Source organism: Tachypleus tridentatus, chromosome 12 (assembly GCF_004210375.1).
Source record: "Tachypleus tridentatus isolate NWPU-2018 chromosome 12, ASM421037v1, whole genome shotgun sequence".
NCBI classification, from domain to species: domain Eukaryota; kingdom Metazoa; phylum Arthropoda; class Merostomata; order Xiphosura; family Limulidae; genus Tachypleus; species Tachypleus tridentatus.
The window spans coordinates 24,288,562-24,316,033 of NC_134836.1; the positions used below are offsets into that span (position 1 = coordinate 24,288,562).

At 32.9% G+C, this 27,472-nt stretch overlaps 3 protein-coding genes across 11 annotated transcripts in view; 1 reads left to right on the forward strand and 2 right to left on the reverse strand.

Moving 5' to 3' along the window:
• Positions 1-534: 534 nt before the first annotated feature.
• On the reverse strand, positions 535-16,255 carry LOC143235228 (leucine-rich repeat-containing protein 51-like). 4 transcript variants are annotated; one of them, XM_076473179.1, is made up of 4 exons: positions 15,581-16,255; positions 14,774-14,828; positions 11,813-12,021; positions 535-1,629 (listed from the first exon to the last, which is right to left on the reverse strand). In XM_076473179.1, the coding sequence occupies exons 2-4, from the start codon at positions 14,823-14,825 to the stop codon at positions 1,369-1,371; spliced, it is 522 nt and encodes a 173-aa protein (XP_076329294.1). In that variant the 5' UTR covers positions 14,826-14,828; positions 15,581-16,255; the 3' UTR covers positions 535-1,368. The 4 variants fall into 4 exon arrangements, with proteins under 4 accessions (XP_076329294.1, XP_076329293.1, XP_076329295.1 ...); XM_076473178.1 differs by lacking the exon at positions 15,581-16,255 and adding an exon at positions 15,375-15,574; XM_076473180.1 differs by lacking the exon at positions 15,581-16,255 and adding an exon at positions 14,946-15,069.
• Positions 16,256-18,007: 1,752 nt separating this feature from the next.
• Positions 18,008-19,224, forward strand: LOC143235595 (uncharacterized). The gene is made up of 2 exons (XM_076473833.1): positions 18,008-18,299; positions 18,824-19,224. Exons 1-2 carry the CDS (start codon positions 18,008-18,010, stop codon positions 19,222-19,224), a joined length of 693 nt encoding a protein of 230 aa, XP_076329948.1.
• Positions 19,225-26,566: 7,342 nt separating this feature from the next.
• Positions 26,567-27,472, reverse strand: part of LOC143235232 (glutathione S-transferase C-terminal domain-containing protein) — a 66,882-nt gene continuing 65,976 nt past the window's right edge. For all 6 annotated transcript variants that reach the window (XM_076473189.1, XM_076473190.1, XM_076473191.1 and 3 more), the window contains one exon: positions 26,567-27,043. In XM_076473189.1, the coding sequence (XP_076329304.1) occupies positions 26,901-27,043 (143 nt within the window). In that variant the 3' untranslated portion in view covers positions 26,567-26,900. The remainder of the gene's footprint in view (positions 27,044-27,472) is intronic.

The window sequence follows — 27,472 nt, forward strand, 5'->3', positions numbered from 1 at the left end:
TTTAAAATACAACGAATTATATTGGTACTTGAATACTAACAGAGTTGGTTGTTTCCGTGTAGTATGAATAAGATAGAATATACTAATTTTTAGCATCTGTCTACAACAAGCAGTCAAAAATCCAGTCAACTCTGCATCATTTTTCAGGTACACATACTTTATTCTTTCCATCGCTAATAATCAGTCGTAGGCAGCTTTGATTTGATTTGACTTTTGAAATTCATGCAAAGCTACACGAGGGCTATCTGCGCTAGAGTCCCTAATTTAGCAGTGTAAGACAAGAGGGAAGGTAGCTAGTCGTCACCATCCACCGCCAGCTCTTGGTCTACTCTTTTACCAATGAATAGTGGGATTGACCATCACATTATAATGCTCCCACTGCTGAAAGGGGAAGCATGTTTGGTGTGACGGGGATTCGAACCCACAACACTCGGATTACGAGTCGAGTGCTTTAACCACCTGGCCTCCTGGTTTTGTGTCTGATTACTTTATTCCAAACTTAACGTTACCTATAAATCGAGTGGACAGGAGATAGAAACAATTCCAATACTTTTATTTCAAATGTGATTACAAAAGCAATTTTATTAGCCATTAAACGTCATGAAAAATAGAAATATTTCTACATTTAACATTAAGGAAGAATGCTTATCATGTGATCAAATCTGAGAATTTTCTTTAGAATTAACACATTATTCAAATAAATCCAAAAATATTTTATATATATATATATACTACTTGATTTTACAGGAACCATTCTTCAATGAGAAAATGAATACATTTAAAGAGAAATATGTAGAAAGTAGACTTTAAACTGTAACAGTAAGTAAGCACATTACACCACATAATCTAAAATAATATAAAATTTACTATTACAGAACACAAGTTTTGAAACTTTCTCAACCTTCTTCAGTCTAACATTTTCTTGTGAAAGAATTACATATATAGAGCTTATTTTATAGTGGAAATTTTAACGTTTATAGAAAAACACCCCTAATTATCTGATAATTTTAACATTTTTTTTATGTTATGCAATTTATGTGTATAAATTTTTTTCCAATTTTGCTAACAGAAAATTTTCACAAGATTGGCATGGTACTATACAGATACTCTCCTCTTTACTTTGAGATGCAGACTTGTTCTAATATCTTTTACCCTGGAACAACTTTGACTTTTAGCTATAAAATAAGTTTTGTGAGAAATTCTTTTAGCAGTACACACCGAATGCAGAAGTGTCAAAATTATACTCCAAAAAAGTGGCTTTTAACTTCATTTTACACAGAAATTTTTTGTTCTATATTTATAATATCAGCACTTTTATTTATTTATTTATTTCACATGTAACGAAAACTTCCTTTATATATTTTAGGGTTAGATTTTACTACTTTTTGTCTTCCATTGTTTTACAATTTCTTTATCGAGTTTAGTAACACAACTGAAATCTAATTTATGAAGCTGTGGAAGAAGTCCCAAAACTCTGTGCCTGTAACCATTTTCTAATTCTAATGGATTTCCATGAAGAGTGATAGAAGATAAGTTAAGTAGAACAGACAATTTTCCAACTTCTGAAAAAGATTTTATATCGTTCCCATGCAGATAAAGGATTATTAGATTCTTGAAATGAGTTATATCCTAAAAAAAATAAAAAAATAAGTGAAAGTCTGCCTGTATCCTGTATTGAGTAAAATACTTTAGAAAAATTCTCCTTTGTGGTTATGGTATAAGAATATAATACTGTACTACTAATATACTGATGTCTTCCCACAACTCAATCCTTCAGATACATTCTTTAATTAGTATGTAAGTAATCTATATTTTTTGTTCAATAACAACACAAGTTTATCTTTTAAACTTTAATTGCTACTGCATAAAGATTGTTACTTTTTCAAGTAATTCATGGAGAATAGGTGAAAGCACACCCCTAATGTAAAATAAATTCAATATTTAAAAAATGCACAATAATTTATCACATAAAATTCAAAACAAAGTGCAAAATTAATATTCATGAAATCAGAAGAAACACAAAAATTTCATGTTTATACAAGTGAATGTATATAATTTGCATTCTGTAGAATAATTTCCAAATATTCACTTCTGTGACACCAGGATCTAAATTTCTATTACAAATCATTTTACTTTGAGTAACTTCAAAATATTTCCTTATATTTAATTCATTTTTTAACTTCTTTATGTATTTGAACTTTATCCCATTCAACGTATGTGAAGAGTTTGTCACATGTTCCACCAAGGCCAAATCACTAGTTAGAAATTATACCATTATTGATATATTTCTGTTGAAACATTATTTGTGAACTGAGGTCTGGGTAAAAAAGTAAACACAACCTGTATAAATGTTATAAAAGTAACTAATTCATTATTGTTGTATGGACTAAAATAAAACTGACATATTACAGCACTGGGATCACAGAAGTATTATTTTGATGACAAAACACACTTCATACATAAAGATGACAACCTAAGTAAAAAGTATGATTGAAAACTGGTTAGAAATAAAGAAATTGTGGAAAATGACCAAGAAGAAAGAGATGGAAAATTGAAATAACAAAAACAATGAAAAAAATTAATAAAAGTTGAAGATTCATAAGTTTACATGATTGAAAAAAGGACATAATAGTTAAAAAAGAAATAAGAACACAAAGAAATCAATTTGATGACAAGATCCACAAAAATATTGGGGAAGTTCAGAGGGATTATAACATTTTAACTGTAACAAAATACCAATTATGTAAAAAAAAGCCATCTATAACAGACAAAAAGATCAAGTCAGCGACATCTCTTTCAGTATCTGTCAAAGATTCCTAACCTAAAACACCCTTTACAATTAAATATGGAATAGAAGAACTACAACTATTATCTTTATATGCAAAAACGGCTCGTTTGGGCTGAGAAAACACTTTACATAGAAGAGCGAACAACGTTTCGACCTTCTTCGGTCATCGTCAGGTTCACAAAGAAAGAGGTAACTGACCGGAAGCTGACCACATGTTTGAAAGGGGGTTGTGTAACTGTGTGTCGAAATGTAGAGGGCGGTATTAGATGTTTGAATATATAATTTTATTTATTATATTAATATAGGTATAAAGGCGTTCCTTTATATTGGTTTATTTTGGGTTTAAGTTGTTGTATAAGTAAGGCTTCTTTAATTTTACGTTTGTTTATGTTTGTTTCTTTATTTAGTATTTGAGTGTTTTCTATGGTTATGTTGTGTTTATTTGACTTGCAGTGTTCGAAAACGTGTGAAGGTGACTTTTATGTTCTTTGAATCTGGTTTCCATTTTCTACTTGTTTCTCAATATAGAAGTCATGGCAGTTATCACATTGTATTTTATAAATAATGTTGGTGTGGTGTTTGTCAGTGTAGTTTTTACATAGTATAGACCTCAGTTTTGTGCTGGGTTTTGAATAAATTTGGTATTAATTGAATGTCATATTTTGTTACTAATTTTGCCAAATGTTGGTTATTTGTTTGCTGATGTCGGAATATATGGTATACAGCAGTATATGGTTTCGTGGTTTTTTGATTCGTGAGCTGTATTTACTTTAGTTGGTTGATTTTGCTTTCTGTGTATGCTGTATACCATATATTCCGACATCAGCAAACAAATAACCAACATTTGGCAAAATTAGTAACAAAATATGACATTCAATTAATACCAAATTTATTCAAAACCCGCACAAAACTGAGGTCTATACTATGTAAAACTACACTGACAAACACCACACCAACATTATTTATAAAATACAATGTGATAACTGCCACGACTTCTATATTGAGAAACAAGTAGAAAAATGGAAACCAGATTCAAAGAACATAAAAGTCACCTTCACACGTTTTCAACACTGCAAGTCAAATAAACACAACATAACCATAGAAAACACTCAAATACTAAATAAAGAAACAAACATAAACAAACGTAAAATTAAAGAAGCCTTACTTATACAACAACTTAAACCCAAAATAAACCAATATAAAGGAACGCTTTATACCTATATTAATATAATAAATAAAATTATATATTCAAACATCTAATACCGCCTCTACATTTCGACACACAGTTACACAACCCCTTTCAAACATGTGGTCAGCTTCCGTCAGTTACCTCTTTCTTTGTGAACCTGACGATGACCGAAGAAGGTCGAAACGTTGTTTGCTCTTCTATGTAAAGTGTTTTCTCAGCCCAAACGAGCCGTTTTTGCATATAAATTTCTCAACAAGTGGGTTTCTCGTCATCACTGACAACTATTATCTGTACTGGTGTGCCATATGTGACTTCAAGACCTTCACAAGTTGCAGAATTCAGCTGGTCATTTTAAAAACAACTGAGAAACCAATGACCTGTGAAAGAAAGGTACTAGAGGAAGCATATCAGGCTCTTCTTCAAATAATTTTCAGAGTAAATGGGTGTAATGCAAACACCAAGCTATTTGCTTTGTTGCACATGTTCAGCTCTAGTCAAAGTATGCATGTCATAACATTTTAGAGTAACATTCAAATTTTAAAACTTTATTATCAATGTACACTAATACACTTGACATTAAAATGTAGTTGGTATTTTACAGTTTTATATTATCTAAGTTTTTATTTTGAAAAAAATTTTGTAAATAAATTCTCTATCTTCACCTCTCTACATCACATGGTGCATCTTACTTTTGTATTCTCATTTGTATATTCTCTCTTCTCAAATATAGGTTTCAGCAGTCAATCTACTAAAAACAAGAATTATATAAAACGTTAAGTTAGATGTTTAGACGTCAGCGTTTTTCACCTGCTTATAAATAAATAATTTTTTCAACTCACAAGTGAAGTTTCTTATATCTATCTTACTTATGAGAGTATATGTCAAAACCATGTGTCTTTATTTGATACATATGTTTACCACTTTACAAAAGTCTTATTATAATTATTTCTTTTTAGTTACCAGATGTAAACATGTTCTGCAGAATATGTGTGATGGTTGTTCTTGAATTTCAAGGAGATAATTAAATATTTTTAACCTTAGTTAGAAAGGCAATCAAATTATAATAGTTTGGGGTTTGATTCTTATGTGGGGGACATTTTTTATGTTCTAATATATGTATTTAAAAGTTATGTGAATTCTTATTTGAAAAACTATAGAAGCGAGAAAACCCACATTTATCACAGTTAGAGTTTACTTTCACAGAGATCATGTGTTTATAAAATATGGCTAATTAACTTAAGCCGAAATTTATAACTTTGGACAGAAAAACCGATGCATCAGAGGGTATACCATTAAACAATAAAACATTGGAACTAAAGAAAAAAAAAAGATGAGAAAAAGTTAACAGTTGAAACTGTGAAGAAAGAAAGAAACATTCAAAGAAGAAGTGAAGGGTATCAAACAGTTTTATTTCATATTTTTCAAATTTTCATGTCATTATACATTGATGGTTTTGCCACAGTTGGGGTTAGGTGGAAAAAACAAATGATAAAGTATAAAGTTCTACTAATATGAAAATTTTGATTTTCACTTAGGAAGTTCTAGATGTTATTTAAACTGTATGATGAATTGGTTGGTTGATTTAGTGTTTTATGGCACAAAGCAGCTAGGCTATCTGCACCAAACATCTGGTAAAAAACTGAAGTAAATTTAGTAAAATTCATAAAAGAAAATTAAGGTAAAACAAAACAAAGTTTAAAAAAAACACAACATAAATAGCATAAAACCAATGTTTACATCTAGTCTACAACGTCAAGAGTAAAACTGCAATAATTCAAGTTGTAAAAGACTTTCTGTAGCATAACTGTAATAATCATAACTCGCAGGAAAGACTAACAGGTAAGTACAAAAACCACCGTCACCTGAAGTTGGCTTTTCCAGTTCTGGTTCCGAGTTATTTGACATTATAGCCATTTTCAAAAAGAAAAGTAATAACAAAGTTTTAAAAGACGTGTAGTAAAATTATAATAATAACTCACCAGGATGACTAACAGGTAGTTAAAACAGCAGTGTTAGTCACCTGAAGTTGGCCTTTCCAGTCCTTGTTTCCAGTTATTTAACGTAACAGACAGTTTCTAATTACAAATCAAACTAGATGAACTGTGATTTTTAAAAGGGAGCCACATTAAAAAGGTGTAATGTATAAGTTAAAAAACTTAAATGGCATTAAAATGATTAGTGGCCTTTAACAAACTAAAAACATTACCAAGGTAGACAGTGTCACCATCACCAATAACAATGTCTAACTTTATGGACAAACCTTGAGACAGAACATGTTTAAAATGGTGCTATAGTTGAGAGTTGTAATGATGACAAGAAAGTGAAATTTGACTTATTGTGATCTGAGTGTTACACAAACTACACACTAATGCATCAGTTTCAGATAAAAGAAAATGATCAGTTAAAAAACCGTGACCAATGCGTAATCTAGTTAGAACAACTTCCTCTTTCCGATCCTTACGGAAGCTAGACACCCAAAGTCCAATATATGGTTTTATTTGGAAAATCTTGTTTTTGTATAGCTCAATCCAAGTCGACTGCCAGCTGGCACAGAGCCTAGCCTATAATACAGGACCATAGTCCATGTATGGGGCAGGCACAGCAGTGATAGTGCCAGAGCAGATAGACTTAGCTGCAGTGTTGATGAGCTCGTTCCCGTGAATAACAACGTGGCCTGGTATCCAGAAAAACTGGATAAAAGTAGACGTAAAGAGAAATTGGCCAGTCAGTTTTGAGTATGGGTGAAAACAGGGTGTGAACCAACGTGAAGTGATTCCAGGGCCAGTAGAGAACTAAGCGAGTCAGTATAAATCGTGCAGTTTGAGTACTGCTTAGCTTCTATGTGATCCAGGGCAAGAGAAATGGTGTACAGTTCAGCAATGAACACAGAAGCTATAGAGGGGATTCTACACACATCAACCAAACCACAACAAACCATGGCAGAGCCCACACAGTCACCTGATTTTGAACCATCTGTATAAATAGGAATGGAAGGATGGTTCAAAAGATGTTTAGGAAATAGCAGACAGTATTTCCAATCTGGAGTGTCTACTTTTCTCAGATGACTTAAAGAAAGGTCACAATTGGGGACTGTAAGAAACCATGGTGGGAAGGGCTGACCAGTGGATACAGCAATGTTACCCAAGGACAGACCCAATTCATCCAACAGTGCCTGAATACGAAGGCCAAAAGGAGCAATGGCAGACCTTCTGGTCTGAAAAAGTATGGCCCATCAATGAAAGAAAACACAACCCCATGAGGGATGCTTTGGTAAGGAACGAAGTTTCAAAGCATATAGTAAAGACAGTTGCAAACTGAGGAAGTGCAGAAAGCCCCAATGCAGAACCAAAGTCCTTGATGATGAATAGGGTCTAGCATCTTTAAGGCTAATGGTCAAAGGCAAAGCCATAGTCGAGTTTTGATCAAATAAGAGCACGATATATCTTTAGCACAGAATATCGATCCGCTCCTCTAGTGGTGGAAGAGAGGGCATGGAGGATGTTCAGTTCTCCTGCACATTTGACCCATAGCTACTTGATGTGTGGTATAAAGGTCAGCTTATGGTCAAAGATAAGCCCCAAGAACTTTACAAGTGTAAAGGGATGATTATAGTCAAAGAGACAATCAGCTCAAATGGAAAAAGGTTGTGGATCTAGGGGTTTGTTGGAATGTATATAAGGGACAGAGATTGGTGTTGAAGTTGATTCATCAACTTTTTTAACCATGGAGGTCAAAAGATTTTTCATTTGTTTGGAGAACGATTCCTTAGGAGGCACAGACAGATCTGTCTGCACTCCTACTGTAGTTGTGGAACGAAGTGCAGCAGCATATGTCCGAGATGAGGTGGTGGACAGCAATTTTCGAGCCTCAGGATAGGTAATGTTATGAATCATTTTCAAACACTGCATCTTTTTCTTCCAACCATTTAGGGCAAGAACGAGAGTAGGACGGGTGAGAGCCATTGTAATTGATGCAATGAGGGTCCGTTTCACACTCATGGGCATCATGGTCCTTGCTACTGCAACGAGCACACATCAAGGAGCCACAACATGACATCTTTGAGTGACCGAACCATTGACAATGGAAATATTGGAGAGCGTTTGGAATATCTAGCCACACTCTGCAATTAAGATAGCCTGCCTTGATGGTGGCAGGCAGATGTGGTGACATAAATGTGAGAATGAGGACACTGGTCAGCACCATCATCCCATCTTTGCGAGCGGATATACGCCTCACTGCAAAAACTCCTTAGGTGGAGAAACCAGCAAGAATCTCTGACTCTGGGATGTTCTTCAAATCCCTCTCAACAATAACTCCTCATGATGAATTCAAAGTTGCATGAGGTGTAACCTCAATAGGTATATCCCCAATTGCTGTTGAATGCAAGAGGAATTCACTGTCTTGAGATGTGATGTTTCCACCAACATGTCACCAGATTGACATGCCCTTGACAGAAGGGCAAGGAACTGGAGATTAACAGGAAGAAAGTATGTTATATCAGTGAATGGGAACTACATACAAACATGCAATATTCCCTGTTGAGAACACACCCAGAGAAAAATGTGATGATGAAGAGATAGCTCTATGAAGAACCTGATAAGAGATTGGCCACAAGAATCAGAACTCAGCAAATATGACCCACAAGAATAGTCACATCAAGATCATTGGCTGAATACATAAAATCCAGAGTCTGACCAGACAGAGATCGGTACAAAACTCAAAGAACTGCCAAAGTATCAGGATGTGGACATGGAGAATATCCATCAAAACAAGGAGTAGTGAAACATACATTCCCTCTCATAGCAGTACAGAAGAACTAAATGACAACTTGTAACAAAGAATGAAGGAAACAAGACAATAGGTGTTTTGAGCATAATTTAAAAAAACATACTTCAAGAAACTGAGAATAAAAACTACTCCCAAATTATGTCAGAAAAAATGAACTTTTATAATTGTGAGAATCATCTGAAGCTGTTATTACACTATACAGAAAATATCTTAAAGATCATAGAAAAAACAGAGAGCTAACTAGACAATAAAACAAGAATTAAGTGGATTTATGGGTCAATATTCAATTTTAAATACTTCATCTGCCTCAAATGAGACAAGAAGTTTATAAGTTGTGGAAAACTATATGTAAAGTTCACAGATTTATTTGAAGAAAAATCTTGCAATATACTGATTGATCATAGTTATACAGCTACAATAGTTTGACCCAATTTAGTAATAAAAGGTGTGAAAGTTTCTCCAGAAATGAAGACAGAAGATGAATTGATGGAAAAATAAGTGTACATAAAGTCCCATTAAGAAGAAAGTTTGTCTGTAGGTAACTGGCATGCAAGAAAAGCACATACAGGGAACTGACTTCATGTGGAGACATGTATGTGAAGTTAGACTAGCTTCAAATAACTTCATAACTAAGGCTAGGTACAAGAGGTAGATTTTCCAGTGACAATAGGAGTTGTTGGGTTTGTTGTTGCATTAACAGAAAGTGAAACACTCATACCAGGAGTTTATAAGAATAAATCTTTATCTAGTGAAACCAAACACTGGCATGTCCTGAGGAACTGATGTTGGAAGAGCTCTTGTGGATCTGAATAATAAGGATATCATAAACGTCTTTACTCAGGAAATACTTAAATCAACTTGTGATAAAAAGAAAAGTCTCTAAGGTGTTAATGCTCATAAAACAGGCAACATAATATGGCTGAAATACCTTCACTGCAAGAAAAAAAAAATTCTGAAGAAGGTGTTTGGAATGTTCATACATTATCCTCAAAAGAATTATTGGCATGGTGCATAGAATCCAGAAAAAAAAAAAAGAGTCCAAGTCAAAAGACATCCATCACAATCACCTTTAGAAGTATGTAAGTGAAGAAACTAGCAACATAATTATTCCATTAAAAAAAACTTGTTTGTGGAACAAGGATTTACTTGAACACCTTCTTACCTAGGGAAATATTCCTACAACAACAGGACAGTAAGTACTAACAAAAAAGGAGCAGGAAGCTATCCCATCAAAAGCACTTAGTGAATGTTTTATTTATATACAACAAATGATGATTCAATTTCACAAAAGTTCATTATGATGTAATAATCAAAAGGTTAAAGTAGTATACCAAAGTAGGGTATACTTATGAATATATATGAATTAACTCACTGAGTTAATGAGAAATTAGTGAAGTATTGAGTGACTGATTCAGATGAGTTTAGTGGTAAGTTACCAAATGTATTCAGTTAATCAATTAGTCATGGAACTGTAAAGTTAAATATACTTGTATAATATGCATAATGCCACTAGCAAGAAATATTTATCAAAACGTCATTTGTCAACTTAGGTCTACAACATGTGTGAAAATTAGCATAAAATGCAGAAAGATTACAAAGTGATAACTACTTTCTTATTGTTACTTCATACAGTTTTGGTATTTATTTTACAACTAAATAATCCAAAAGAACCCATGAAATTATCACAATAGCATATGCTTAAACCACTAGCAACTTCCATAATGACCCCATTTATTTCAACAAAATAGAATGATTATTGTCCAGGTGATTTATCATAAAATTGTATTCACATATATCTTAAGCATGAAACTGAAGATACTACAAGTATACTGATGGTATAGTAAATATCTTCTTAATGAGATATCACAAATTTACAGGTAGTGGTCTGAAACCCATACTTGAGATATGGCATTTCACATTACATTTTGTGTTTTTTGTCAAATATTTACAGAACTATTCTGACTCTGTAAATTCTGATGTATGGATTATCCATGTAGCAGTGCAAGTATTTTCAACAAATATTTGTTTATAACTATCCCCTTGGTAAAATTTGGCTCCTTGAGGTGTTGAGGTAGCTTTTAAAATGACATTTCATTTGACTGAAGACATTTTACAAACTACATTCAATTCTTTGGAGGGATGTAACTTGATCCAAGGGACAGTTTTTTTATGTAAATTGGCAGAAAATATTTCTGCCACTATGCAGAGAATCTGTAAGTACATAATAAAAGCATTTTATTTGTCTGTAAACATTTTAAAAGCTACCTCTGACTAACACCAATTTCTCTTGAAATGAAAATGGTTATTACACAGAAGATAAAACTCTTGTAAGAATTAATAAATAGTCAATATTACAACGGTACAAGATTTTATTAATCTTTTCTGTACTGCAGACATACTATCAAACACTTTAGACTACGATTTTCATTAGCCTCTGCAATACACAACACTAGCGACATAAAAGTAACCTGAAACAATAAGTAACAAAATCTTACAGTGGGAAGGTTCTGGTCTTCAAATTTCACACAAATCTACTCAAAGCCTATCATAGAAGAGACAGACTAAAAGATAGGCAGGTAACAACAATGTCATTACTAACTCTATATTCTCTTATTTTGACATGGCCATATTTCTTAGAAACTATATATTACATTTTATTAAATTATGTTAGAAACTATTTTGATTTTATCCATTTCTTTTATGTAAAGTTAAAATTGGGAAACGTTAAATGTTGTTTAATAACAATTTTATGTTGAGAAAAGTACACAACTCTGGAGTTTTAAACAAATCTAAACCAAATATAAAGTTTGATTTAAGCATATAGAGAACAAAATTGTAGTTTTAATTTTTCTAATTAAACATGCAATTAAACTAGTACCAAGTAATGCAAGGTTAATGTTACTTAAATTATTGATAATAACACTCATAAACAATTCACAACTACATATACAAAATTTATCCTAATTTGTAAGTGTACTTTACTTCAGAATGCATATGAGATAAACATATGATGACATTTAAAGAAATTAATAATTATTCGATCTTACCTTTTCAACAGCATTTAATTTATTAAAACTGAGGTCAAGCCACGATAACATTTCAGGAAGATATAACATGCTATTGACAAAGTTTATTAAACCACCTGATGTAATAATATTATTATTACTAAAGCGTATAGCCTTTGTATGAATTCTTCCCGTTTCTTTATCATATTTCAGCTTATGTAGGCCTCCTCGTGGCACCTCATTATGTGCTTCTGAAAAATTCATTTAAGAAAATTTTAATATTTGGATTTTACTATATGGTATTTGCAAACAAATAAATATTTTAAAACTCAAAACAAAGATAATTTGCTTTGATATCTAGCACTAATACACTTTTGTACTATGTGATACGAGTGTATTACACTCCCTATTTTCAACTATCAGTCACTTATTAGCGAGCATACTCATGCATTCTGTAAGTTATTTTGTTTTCATTATTACAAATTCCAAGTTTCAGTTGCAAAGCATTTTCATATGGAAAATGTAATAATTGTTTAGGTATTTTTCTTAATTAATCTATTCTAACAAAAAGTTATAAGATTTTGTAACAAGTACAGACCTGTCATGGATTAAATCTACAAAAATCATTTTGTTACACTGAGTTGAATAATTGTGTAACAAAAATTTATTACATCACTGTTTTTAGAAAGATCAGATCTACTAATATCTAGGCAAAAATCATAAGACCTAATTTACAGTATTAAAGAATTTTGTACACTACTGTTACCTTTAAAGTTCCTGTAGGACTACATTAAAATTTAAAAAAATTACATACAAGATCCTTTAGTGTTAGTCCAATGCACACATAATTTCAAGACAACAAAGGATCTCTTGGTCAATCTAGACTATCATATTCATTATTCTAAACTTTTAAAATTAAAATAAAATACTCAAAGCTAAGTTTTTTCATAAAAATATTCATCAAGCCTTCCCTTAAACCTTAAATTAACTATATTTACCACATCTGAAGACAATCCAACCACTCTGTTAGAAAAATAACAGTAACTCCTACACTGCAAAATTTGTGTCCCCTAGTCCTACCATCAAGAACAAAGAAAGATGAATTATCAACACTGTAAATTAATGCTCTTAACAATCTTAAACACTTCAGTCAAATCCCCTCTTATTTCTTTAAGAGAAAGCAATTTCAGATATCTTAACATCACCTCTGTATGATAGCCTTTAATCCAAGGTATTATCCCTTCTCTGGACCCTTTCCAGTTATTCAATGTTCTTTCTAAGGAAAAAAACCTAAGACTGAACATACTATTCCAAATGTGGACTAACCAATGAATGACAAAACAAAAATATTATAGCTTCTTCAGACTTATAATCAATATTTCAAAGGAAAACACAAAATGCTATTTGTCATACCACTAAGTTGGTGTGCTTGAATGGCTTAAGAAGCTGATGAATCAAAACACCATCTGAGGTTATTCTCATTATTCAAATTGTCATATCCTACATGTATTTTCATAATTACAACCATCTACCACTTATTCATTAAATAATCTAAATACATTTGTAAAACAGTAGCATCCTCACAGCCAGCAACATTCAGAACTTTCATATCATCAGTAAATTTAAATAATCTATTAATCACTCCTTCATCTACAACACTGAAGTAAACCAACAAGAGTGAAGGTCCTGGCATTGAACTTTGAGAGACTCCACTCATAACAATAATCCAATTTGACCAAACTCCACGTAAACCAACTCTCCGTTTTCTTCAATCCAGCTAACCTATCCATCACACCTACAAAATTAAACTTTATGACAAACCTTTTATGTGGCTCCTTCTAAAATCCACATCTGTATCCTTATCTAAACAAGTAGAACTTGTACAAAGAATGTTAAAACAAGATTTTTCCTAAGTGACACCATATTGACCATCCAACAAAATTTTAAACTTTGTTAAACAACTTCACAATGCATTGTTTATCAGATTTTCAAAAACTTTTCCCACAACTGACATACAACTAATAACCAATAATTAATGGGACAGTTTTTATCAGAAGTGAAGTTTTATATGAGGAGTACAATTAATCAAATTAACATTTTCTGGCACCTGCTCACTACCTAAAGATTTAGAAAAAAAAAAGTTGAAAATGGTTCACATAATCAGTCCTTCATCTTTAAAATCCTTGTGTAAATATTACCTGGCCTACACTGCTATTTAAACTTTTTTTAGGTTTTCTTCTTTACAATTTCAGAATTCATGCAACAAAAGTTCAATCTGAGGAATACTGTTTAAATCCTTATTCATAATTACTCAAAAAAAAAAAGTGTAATTGTCCAACCATCCCATAATCATCAGCTATTAGCCTTCCTGTGTCATTCCTCAAAGGCCCTCCTCCCACCTTAACGTTGTTTACCTTTAATTATTTGAAGAAACTCATGTTTATTTCCACATTTTTAACCAAATTTTGGTATTGTAATTACTCATTCCACTAACTCTCTTCATCTTCTATAATACTCCATATCTCATAACTAATTTCAACTTCTTGTATTTATAATTCTTTAACTTTATTTGTTAAGCCAAACTAATATATTTTTATTTCCAGCTACTTTCTTTCTTTCTTTTTTCTGTAAGGAACACATCTACCTTGAATACTTAATTTATTTAAAATATTTTTTTTCCACATTTGAACAGTATTTCCAATTAATTCATTAGCCCAATTCACATTAGGTAATACTAGTTTCAGTCCTTCAAAATTTACATTTTGAGATTTGAGACCATAATTCTTTATTTGTTTAGCATTTTTTTTATTCATGATTATCAACTGTGTACTTTTTATCAGTTTTGCATACAGAATATTCACCTGCTAGTTGGTTATAACACGAGTTATAATTAAAACAATAAATTCACCTCAAGCAATTTTTCTTGATACAAAGAAACTGAAAACAGAAATTACTTAAAAGGCAAAATACTCAAGATAAGTAATTCATCAAAAACCCACTTACCTGAAATAGAATTCAGGAATTGAAAGGAATAATCCAAAGGAGGTAAACTCATGATCTGTTTAAAAACACAAAATAAGGCTTATGTTTCAGTGTGTCTCAAAACAAAAAGGCATTTCTAAAATATTTGTATTTCTGATCTTATAAATAACAGTATCAAACGAAGGACACTTACATTTATGCATCATAAAAATTATATATCACAATTACAACTGTTTTTGAAGTAGAACTAGAAGACTACCACGATACGTTTGCATATTTTGTTTTCAATAAATATTTCATAAAAACTTAAAACAAAAAGTAATTTCTGGAAAAATAAAATGCCACTGGAAATTTTTATTTTTATTTTTTTCAGTAGTGCCTATTCCAGTTATTTTTTATAAATTCTGTAAACTCAAATCAATAACCTAAAACATCTTTAGATCTGTAATACTTATAAATCTTATAAAATCCAATACTTGCATTTAAAACAGATACGTGTGATCATTAATTCAATTAGATAGAGAAGCAGTATTATAATTTGTGTCAGTGAAGACTACAGTATACAATTCTGCAAACAGCAAACAATTACGTTTCAAAATAATATATTATAGTTACAACTTACAAAAAATATTATTTTGAATTTGAGTCCATATCCTCAAAACGAAAGGTCTAACAATAAGTAACTACCACAGCAAAAAAAGAGAAAGAGAGAGTTGATGGATTGGTAAACCTGTAATATTTAAGGTAATTCCACACTCTCCTTATAAGTAACTAGTTTCATACATTAGGTTAATCTAATTTTTAAATAGTTGGCTATTGATCACTTACTGCTCAGAAGCGTATTATGCACAACTGACGGTTTAGTTTGAGATCTTTTATCTGTCTCGATATTCGCATTTTACGGCACCTAAAAGGTTCTGGTGGCAAAGGCATTACGTGTCAAGTTCTCATAGTTAAACTCTATTTTCATATCTTAAACTTTAGTGTAAAGTGTAAAAAACACACAACATAAACGGCATGGGTAAGAATAGTACATTTCTAAGTAATTTACGCTTGGTTTGCTTATTATGTGCTCACACAGTTGTCTTCAATTCACTATACACAGGGTATATCTATATCACTTCATAGCTCGTTTTCATGATTATTTACTCCACTATGGGCATTGTTCTGTATGTGACCATTTGGTTAAGTAGTTAACTTTAAACTAATGATGTAAGACAGTTGTCCCCTTTCTCGTAGTTATTTGCGTATTTATGTTCATGCAACCACGAGGATCACATTTGGTTAACCTCTTCCTCCTTTCATTTGTGTCAGCATCTTTCAAAATATATTTATACATTGTACACGAGGACCGGAACAACCCGCACTTACTCAGACCCCTATCAAGGCAATGTCCATGCACTATCTACACATACACTTAGTGCAAATACGTTATCCCTCTTGAAAGTTCTATAATTAATTGCACTTTCATTAGACAGGTATAAACTATAAAACATTCGCATAAATCCCCTTCAAATTTATTAGTTAACCCCTAAACTAATGTGGAGTCTAGTTTATAGGTGGCCTTTTTCTTTTATTTTGAAAATATATATTTACTGGGGAAAGGTGTATAGGACTATCTTCATCATGTATGCAGTACCTGTCTAGTTCGCTTACTAGTTCATTTTCTCTCAATTTCTGTCAAAATAATTTATTGTACTATGTAGGAGTCTATTTGCCATTGTTCCTATGTGTGCGTATTTATGCATGAATTCTGGTGATGTAGCTCTGGGTACTTTATAAGCTGTTGTAAGTAGTGTATTTTTGTATTGTTTGTAGTTTTGCTTGTAGTAGTTTTTTTACTTACATTTATCCATGCAGGGCCTGCATAGTAAAGTTTGCCAGGTGGGTTAAGGCGTTAGACTCGTAATCTGAGGGTCACGGGTTTTAACCCCCATAGCACCAAACATTCTCGCCCTTCCAGCCGTGGGAGCGTTATAGTGTGACAGTCAATCCCACTATTCGTTGGTAAAACAGTAGCCTAAAAGATGGCGGTGGGTGGTAATGACTAGCTGCCTTCCCTCTAGTCTTACACTGCTAGCATAGTCAGTTACGGGTCTAATGTATGTTTTATATATTTTTATGATGTTATTTTCCGTTGCTCCACTATTTTTATCAGTTAGACTACAAGCAATGTTTGTTCTTCGCCAAATTTTTGTTATAATATTATTTGTGTGGTTTACCCATGTAATTCACCATTAATACATTTGCATGCTTCCAAGAAACCGGGATATAACCAGAGTATAATGATAAATTAAAAATTGCTGTGAGATGTTCAAATGATTTCAGAGTCCATTTTTTAAGAAGAATGGCTTGTATACCGTCTTCTCCTGGAGATTTATTTTTAGTGTTTGTTATTGCTTCTATGAGTTCTTGTACGGAAATTGTGCTTGTGAGCATTGTGTTTGTGTTGTTGATTTGACGGTTATTTAAGTTGACTGGAAAAGGTGGTTCAAACAGTTCACTATAAATTTTACTTTGTTATAAAAGTATGCGTTCATGTCTGGGTCGCTGTGTGTCTTAAATGTGTTTTGAAGTTGTTCCCAAACTGTGCGCCGGTATATTTCAAATTTTCGAGAGAAACACGGAGATATCGACATCTATCAATCACAGTGCGAACTACTAGCTCGAGGTAGTTCACAGTTTGAACATTAGATCGCGCTACATTCCTTTCGCTGACGTTCTCGAATGTTTGATATATGCTTTTCTTTTACTTGTATTTTCGGCTACGCCAGTAACTTTTTGAACCTTTTAGTTTCTTAGATTTTGTATATAAATACCTGTCAACTCTCCGGGTCCGTCAGTAATAGAAATAACTGAAGGGTGTTGTGATCAAGTGTGTGCGAGGTCTAGCGAACTTCAATTAATTATTTTGTTGATTTTTAGTACTTGTACATAAAAATGGAAAACTTTTTAAACATTAATAAGTAGTGTAGGGGTGAAGGAACGGATAGAGAACCACAGGTCACTGGCAAAGTTGTGAAGAAAAGGAAATATCGGAAATATTGGTGAACATTATGATTAGTGAATCTGCGGGAAGAGTGCTTTCAAAGGTGCCTTTATCCAACAACAATATCAGTCGTAGAATTCAACGCGTGGCTAAAGACATCAACGATCAGCTAATTGAAAAAATGAAAAGGAAGTAACTCGGGTTACAGCTAGATGGGGTGATGAATAGTAACAAGGATTCTCATTTGCTTTGCTACACCATGGTTCATGGATGGTGACAAAATTGTGGAAGACCTGTTTTGTAAAACTATCACTGCAGGTATAAAGGCTCAAGACTGGTTTGAGATTCTTGACATTTTTGTGTGTGAAAACAACTTAGACTGGACTAAGTGCATTGACGTCTATACCGATGGTGGTCGTTCTATATCTGGCTGTTATGGAGATTTGCAGACACTCACACAAAGCAAAGCTCTTGATGTACTGTGGACCCAGTGTATAATTCACAGGCGAGCCCTCGCGTCAAAGCACCTGAGACCGCCACTGAACCTTGTCCTGAAAAGTGTGTTGAAAGTGGTTAACTTTATAAAATCTCGGCTACTGAAGGCGAGGTTTTTAAAAACTATGTGATGATATGGGATCTGAGCACACATCTTTGTTATACTACTGTAGCTCGCGATGGCTCTCCCATGGGAATGTACTTTCCCATATGTTAGAATTCCGACAGGAACTATACTCTTATTTCGAAGAGGAAGAACATGAATGTGCTAAAACCTTCTTGGATACTGATTTTTTTTTTTGTCAAAATTAGCACACCTGTGCGATCTCTTCGAAAAACTGAATGCGTTGAATCTCTCTCTGCAGGGAAGCAACACACCCGTTCTGAAACTCGCAGAGACGGTTTCAGCCTTCAAAAAAGTTACTACTATGGAGAGGAAAAAATAAATGAAGGTGGTGGCAAAGAATGTTTCTCCCTGTTGCAGTAGTTTGCGACATCCAGCGTAGTTAATTTAACCCAAGAACTATAATCTGTTTTTCAGGAGCACCTAACACAGCTCAGTGACTGGTTTGAAAATTACTTTCCAGAAGATATGGAGAAGTTTGCATGTATCCAAGACCCATTCAAGATTAAGGTCCTATCTGAATTTACCTCTGCAGACGAAGAAAATCTTATTGAACTGTCTTGTGACAAAAATGTAAAAACAACATTGGGCAGCATGGAACTAACTGCGTTCTGTACATCAGTAAAAGATGAATATCCGCCGCTAAGTGCTAAAGCTAAGCGAATCCTAATTCCATTTGCGACGTCATATCTTTGCGAAGCTGACTTTGTAGCGGTCGCTGTGATAAAAAGCAAGTACAGCGCGAAAATTAACGTGGAACATAAAATGAAGGTGGCGGTGACCAACCTGATTCCAAGGTTTCAGGAGCTGTGTAGTTTGAGCCCAACAGGCGTACACATCCCATTCGTAATTGTGGTTATTTAAAAATGAAATAAAAATAGTTTTTACTTAACATGTATTATTATTATTCTTTCAAACGGCTATTAAAATGTTAGAACATAAATATCTATTAAGTAGTTTGAACCTAATTACTTAATGAACGGAACTTTTAGGTTTTCTTTTTTGTTTAGAGGCGCAGTGAAAAAATTGCTGAGACACTAAGTCGTGAAAGTTTGGGATACACTGATATAAGTTATATTTTCAGTGATGACGAGATAACCCACTTGTAGAGTTTGTTTGTTTGTTTTGAATTTCACGTAAAGCTACTCAAGGGCTATCCGTTCCTAATTTAGCAGTGTAAGAATAGAGGGAAGGCAGCTAGTCATCACCACCCACTGTTGGGCTACTCTTTTACCAACGAATAGTGGGATTGACCGTCACATTATAACGCTCCCATGGCTGAAAGGGCGTTTGGTGTGACGGGGATTCGAACCCGCGACCCTCAAATTACGAGTCGAGCGCCTTAACCTACCTGGTCATGCCAGGCCTCCACTTGTAGAGAAAAATATATATGTAAAAATGGTTGGTTTGAGTTGATATATATATTTTTTTTTTAATGTAGAGGAGCGAACAATGTTTCGACCTTCTTCAGTCATCGTCAGGTTCACAAAGAAAGAGAGGTAACTGACCGTAGCTGACCACATGTTTGAAGGGGGTTGTGTAACTAAGTGTAGGAATGTAGTGTGTGCTAAGGTGTTTGATTATAAACACAAAATTAAATAAACCTTACTTATACAGCAATTCAAGCCCAAAATAAACCAATACAAAGGAACAATTTTATGTCTATGTTAATAAATATAATCAAACATCTAAGCACGCCCTCTACATTCCTACACTCAGTTACACAACCCCCTTCTAACATGTATGTGGTCAGCTATCGGTCAGTTACCTTTCTCTCTTTCTTTGGGAACTTGACGATGACCAAAGGTCAAAACGTTGTTCGCTCCTCTACATAAAAAATTTCTCAACCCAAACCAGCCGTTTTTACATATATATATGCTATATTTTCTATAGTTTAATTTGCTAGAAAAAGCATGACGCTATAATCTGAAAAATTAATGTGAAGAATAGAACTCAATTATAATACGAATATGAGTAATAGCTTAAAGTATTAAATAGTGAGTGAGTGATTCAGAGCAGTATCAGAAGTGAGTTATCACTTTAATTCGGTTACTTACTCAGTTAGGAAATTATGTAAATACGTTTATTTGTGAGTTAGGTGTGTTTAATACTGGTTTTATAATTTCTGTTAAAATATTTCTGTATTTAGGCCTACAACAACAAGTGAAAATGACAAGCAGTAAAAATCAAGAAGAAATAATTTATTGATATTAAGTTATTTTTATTGAATAATCTGAGAGAAACCATTTAACGATAGAATATATTACAATAATTGTGTCAGAAATATGATCATTTTGATAAAATAAAAACAGAACTTTGTCTAAATTTCCAGATGGTAACGGAATCATGAAGTTAGATTAATACTTTACAAATGATAATGAAACAGTTAAGAGAATATCAATAATATATATACGTATATATACATAAACATGTAAAAGAAAATAAAAAATGTAAGAAAAGAAATGAATAGAACAAATAAAACAGAGACGTGATATTTAAATTATTAAAAATAAATCTGATTCAAAACAACTTTGGTGAAGCAATTTGAAATGTACAGGTACTGACCAATAACATTGAAAATTTACAGGAAGATATTAGCAAATAATGAAAAGTCTATAATAACAAAATTAATGAAGTACATAAAGAAATCAATGAGGCAGAAAATAAAACAAATGGCAGAATAAAAAATTTGTAAAATGTATCAACAAATACAAAGATTAAACTAGCTAGTGTATCTATGTTTCTCTATTTACCCAAAATGTATAAATTGTGGGTCATGAGAAACTATTTGGTCTACACCTACTGCCACTACTGCTGTGCCATTTGTGATTGTAGACCCTTCCTGGAAAATTCCAGCTGTGTCACCATCAAAGCCATTTCCAGGATTTAGTTAGTCAGTTCAACAATACATCCAAATTTAGAAACCAATGGACTATGGCCAAAAAGGTACCATGAGAGGCATTTCAGGTTCAGTTCAAAATTATTTCCAGAGATAGTGATGGAATGGTGAACATTAAGTTATTAAACTTGTTGTCCATTTAAAAAGACCAGTTTTAACAACATGAAGTAACCTTCCAGGTAAAGTCATGATAGCTATTAAACAGGTTCAATGTAACACATAAGGAAGAATTAGCAGCAAAGCTCAATATTAAGGAATGGTAGAAAAAATCAATCTCAGCTTAACTTGTAGAAGATTTGGAAACACTTACCCAATCATGTAACCCAGTTGCTCCCTGAGAAATGGTGGATTTGTTAGTGTACAAGTGATTAATAGATGACATAACACAATAATGTTGAAGCAAAGTATGCATACATCTTTAAAAAAAGATGCCCAGTTAAAAATGGAAACGAATCTATTAAATATGCTACTGCAGTCACTATCTAGAAGTTATGGTATCACTATACTGGGTAATATTGAAACATCAACTCTCTTTAATAATGGCATAGAAAAACAACTAGATGCATGAAATGGAGGAAGTAAACCCCAGATACAAGGTTTTTCAAGAGTGACTTAAGAGGATATATTGCCAAGAACTGCAGACAAAAAGACTGTAGAAATTTAAAAATCCTCTCAGAGGATTTTGGAAAAATGGAACTTTTATAGACATAATAAATTTGGCCATTTCAGCCAATGCTCTGAGCAACCAACAGTTCTTAATAAGAGGAGACAACACCCTAAAGATAAGTCTTCAAGCCAATGAGGTAAAAGAAAAAAACAGAAATATCCAGACATTGCAAAACAAGAAATAGTTGGAACTATGAAAGAAAATTCACATGAGAAGACTATCTGTTCAAAGTGAGATAAGAAGATAATTATTTAAAGAAATCAGATGACATTTCCATGGGCTTAATGAAGGGAAATGTTGCAGTATATTGATCAACAATGGGACTGCAGCTACAATAAATCAGTCCAATTTGGTAATTAAAGGTGGAATTGAAATGAAGAAAACAGATGCATTGTTGCAAACAGCAAATGGACATAATGTTCCAGCATGAATAAAACTGGAAGTTATTCCTACTGTAGGAAACTTTTCTACACCTCATGTTGTGTGTGTAAATTCATATTGAAGAAGAATGTATACTGGGAATTGACCCATTCGAATATGTTATTGGTTTATGAGCAGGAAATACATATGTATTATATAACAGTTACTACATCAAAGGTTTAGCCTTCAGTAACAAAGTACAACCAAAAAAATTAGCAAGTCCATGTAAGGTTATCATATTTGGGTTGGATTTTTTGCAGTGGGTATCTGACTTGTTAGAAATAAATTTAAAGAAACTAAACAGCATACAATTGATTTAAAATAATACATTGAAACACGTCATACATACATACAAGTGTTCATTACCCTCTTGGTTACCACTGATGTATCCAGAGCTTCAAGTAATTCTTTTTTTTCATTAAGTATACTCAAACTGGTTCAGTAACTTTATAGAGTACAAACTAAGACAAATTGTTCTTCTTTATTCTGTTTTTACAATACTATCTGTATTCATATCACCTTGAAAAATCAACACTATACACTCTTTATGAGTAAACTCACAATTATGCAGTATAGAACTAACTTAACTATATCTATTGAACTAATTCAAACTACATTTTGGACACTTATCCCTACAGAGGACTAGAATGCTACACTTACAACAGATGCTATGATGCACAGTTAAAACAATCAGAAAACAGAAGGTTCTAGTAAAATTATACAATACTACATCAATCACTAATTCACAACAATGTATGATTTATGATTATTTAAACAAACCTGTGATAGATGATCACTTCTAAAAATAACCAACTTTAACACACACTAAAGTAACTTCCTAAATCATAACTTTCAGATTAGATTTCTATGGAACTGTCATAAGCATTTCTTCAGGAAAATATTTACAGTATCTTTTTATACTGTATATAAACACTGTTTTTAGTTCATGCATAAAGTCTAATCATACAGTCTGCACCAATTTGCAATATCATTAATGGTTTCAATACAAAACTGGTAATTCTGGAGGCACAATGCCAATCCTGTGACCCTTGCATTGTCTATTTTGCACCTCTGGATATATGCACAGGGCTAATGGTATGTCTGGATAATTAGTTCCTTTCTTGACTGGATTCTTGGTTGTGATCTCGATCTTGTGTTGAACAAGTTCTGTCTTGACCAGACTATCTGTGAAGACTTTTACATACTGGACCATTAGATCCTTTAGCTCTTTCTTCTGCTTGCCAGTCAATTCTTTACACATGTTGATTTCTATATCCCATCACAACAAAGCAGTCTTAGATCCAGTAAGTATTTATCTTCTTTGGCAAAGTCACCACCTTCTGGTTCTGCATCTATAACAGCCACACCTGCAATGTCCATCTATGATTCAGTAGATCATTAAGTAATCTTCCACCTCAAAGTACCTCTTCAACAGATGATTGCAGTAGATCTTGGTCTTCCCACCCACTTTTACATTACAGTTCATCCTGTTAACAAGTTTCTGTACTTTAAAAGGTCCTTTTCATTGCAGGGCAAGTTTGTTGCTGTCTGTGGGTAGCAGAAACAAGACCTTTTGTTGACCTTGAGACATTGCTCCAAGGCCTTCATACCTTGAGCTGCACACAGCCTTTTTTGAGTGAGTTGACAGATCTCCTCCAGTTGGTTTCTGAGGTTTAACACATACAGGTATATGCATGTTCATCACTTGACTTTTCTTCTTCTGTCCATAGAACTTTCAATACTTGCATAGTCAGACCTTGTGCTTTCTTTAATGCATTAACTCAAAGGGTCACATTCCTTGCTTGTGGGACTCATTAGTAAGCATAAAATATTGTCTGTAAATACCTTTCTCAGTCACATGGTCTCTTCTGGCACATATTCTATGACATGTTCTTTAAGATTTCACTGACTCTTGAAGAAATTTCATTACATTTGGGAAGGTGAATGGTGATAAACAGCTGCCTAGTGCTGATAAGTCTGCACACTTCATGCATCAGTTTGAGGTAAACTGGGTCCCTTTGTTACTTTGTTTCCCTTCATTTGGAAAGCCTACTTACAGAACATTTCCAGGAGGGCTTCTGCTACTCTCTCTAACTCTATCTTTGGCAGTGTTTTGGCTTCTAGATAATGTGTTATCAGCACATACCAGTTACATTAGTCAGATAGTGATGCTAGTGGTCTGATCAAGTCCACAACTGTTTTGCCGAACAGCTATCCAATGAGAGGCATTTCACCCAGTACTACCTTCCTTTTCGATATTGTTCTTTAGCAAATGTCATATGACCTGCTGAATTTGGTTACATCTCCAATGACTCCTGAAAGTTGCTTGCCATTCTGTCTGCCATTTCTTTTGCACATAGGTGTCCCACAATTAGCTTGTGAGACAACCTCATCACTTGAGTCTGGTATTCTGTTAGTACTATTGTGACAGGCAGTCTAATAGGCTAGCCATTGGAGTTTTGACTATTACTACCAGTCATAATTTATTTATATTAGGTTGAAAAATGCAGTGGTGAGTGGAGCACAGAAGCACTAATTTGTGGAAGTTTACAGTTAAAGCAAAAAATCTGACTCTGAGACAAAGATTCAAACATTGAAACACTTTTAATATACTTTGCAACAATATTTTCTTACAATCAACTTGTTAAATATATTGGAATAAACAAACAGATTGTTCCTTTTCATAACATTTACACTATATTGATTTTACTACATTATTCAATTCTAGAAAATGTAGCAATAAGTTACTTACAGAGGGCTTGAGCAAGAAACGATGGGAAAATTTATCATATGGGTTGTCATGGTTTCTTCTTGTAGGCCTCAGAAACTCTTCAGTTGCTGGCACTTAACTGCTACTTGACTGAAGTATCTTCTCTGTTGTCTGAATCTTTCATTTTCTGCTTCAGACATTGGGTTTATATACTAAATATTTCTGGTATTCTTATGATCTTCCAAATACTGTACACTTTCTCTCTCTAATTCTAGTCTCTCCTTTACCTTCCATTCTACTATTCTTTCTTCCTTCTCTGTCTTTTATCCTCTCTTTTTCATTGATATTTCTCTCTCTCTCTTTAGGTCTTGTTGTTATTTAATAAACTCTCGTTGGTTGCCATATTTGAGCACAAGTCACTCCCTCCTCTCTACCCACTTATGAAAATCAGCCAGCCATATTGTATAGCGTAAAGAACACAAATAACCCTACATACACACAGCTGTGTTGGTGGTGAAAATATTGTATAGTGTAATGATGACCTCTACAGTACTTCTACTGCCTTTTACACCTTTAGATCCAGATTATGTACAATCCCAATGTTTTAAAATAATTTTGATAAATAAATCATCTAAATAAATAAATACATTTTATGCAATAAATAAAATAAATAAATTTTATGTAATAAAGAATATGTAAATTTAATAATACTTCATCTGATGTAAATATAAGCCACACATGCAATGTTATTCAACAATAAACTGTTCAACTTTATCAGAAATGTCTGTGCACGCCTATGCAAAAGTTACGTGAGCTACTGGTCTAACATTTTTACTACAGTTTCACTAAAGAGTAGAAGTTGACTGTTTTTAGTTGTTGTAATTTGATTTAAATATGGATAAATTATATGAGCAAAACTATAAAATGAAAGAACATGTAGATACACAAGTATTGGTTAGGCCAAGCAAACTAAATTAGCACTTTCTTGCTCAAGTTTTCAAAATAATTACATGGGTGGATGGTTTTGATCCATTAATCATCATTGCCAACTTTTCAATACAAGCTTACTAAATTTTATGAAATTAACTTAATTAAAGTTTAGCATCACATGATATTAGCTTAAGTAATTAGCATAAAATGATGCTTGATGCAACTGTACCAATTGCATGAGGCGTCCACATAAAACTGTTTATGTTAATTCCTTTGAGTTTGCATAAAAGAAGCTATGAACAATGTTTTAGAGACCTTGGATTATGAGTCATATGCCTTAACCAACCAGGCCACGCCAGGTCCTTCTCTGTAGAAAGCAAATTTTTCGTTTAAGACTTCAAAAGGGAAATTTAACTTAATCTTCCTATCTGTAGGATATGAAAAAGTGCTTATTTGGTTTTCATTTCTTTGTGTTTACAAAGTTGATAACAATATTATTGTTCACAGATTTACCAGTGATTGAAATATTGTACCTGTTTTAAAAAAATACTTATGATCAATAAGTGATTCAAAACAAAACTATTAATCCATTACTTTACTGTACCTTGAGCAGTATAACAATCTACAGTTCAATAAAACAAGGTTACCAACAAGGAACAGTCAAAATATTCCAACACTGGCTCAAAATCACTGATTTAAGGTCATAATAATTAAATATTATTCATTAAAAAGATAAAAATATGCAGAAAAGGTCTGAAAACCTTATTTAAGAAAATCCAACATAAACTATACATATAGAAAGATTATTCATATGAGGGTACTTTTTATATTTTTTATGTGAGTTATATAAACTAGTTCTGATGAAATGCTTGAGGTTGTTAAAAGCTAATCAGCTTCTGCATCCAAGCTGACTTTCACCAGGTGGCAGGTACTCCAATCAGTAAATTGTTTTTTGGTGTACATGATGGTGGTTGAAGTGTAGACAAAGTAACAGTGTAGTCATGCTCCTTTGCATAAAATGCCCTGTCTGTATCCACTAGACCCATACAATATTTTCCTAAAACAAATGAATTAGTAATCTTATAACTGAAAATTAAACATTTATGATGCATTCAGCAACTGTACCGAAAACAACAATCTTCTATATTTTTATTACAAGAAGTTTCTTGTCATCATGTTTTTTTTTCTATGAGCAGTTAACAGAATTTTAAACCTATTTATAGTTTATTTAAAAAACCAATAAAATTATAGCAATTCTGGAAGATTATGTTACAGTGCCTAATATATTTTTCATGTTTTAAAATGCATACTTGGATGTTACATTATTCACCTTGTGAAAAATCGTAGTTCTATAACATTATGTTTCCGAATATAAATAGTCTACTGTAGTTACATGCTAAATGTATTGTTTTTTCATTTAAGTTTATATATATATATATATTTATTTATTTATTTATTTTGAACAAAGGTAACTAAAATGTAAGAA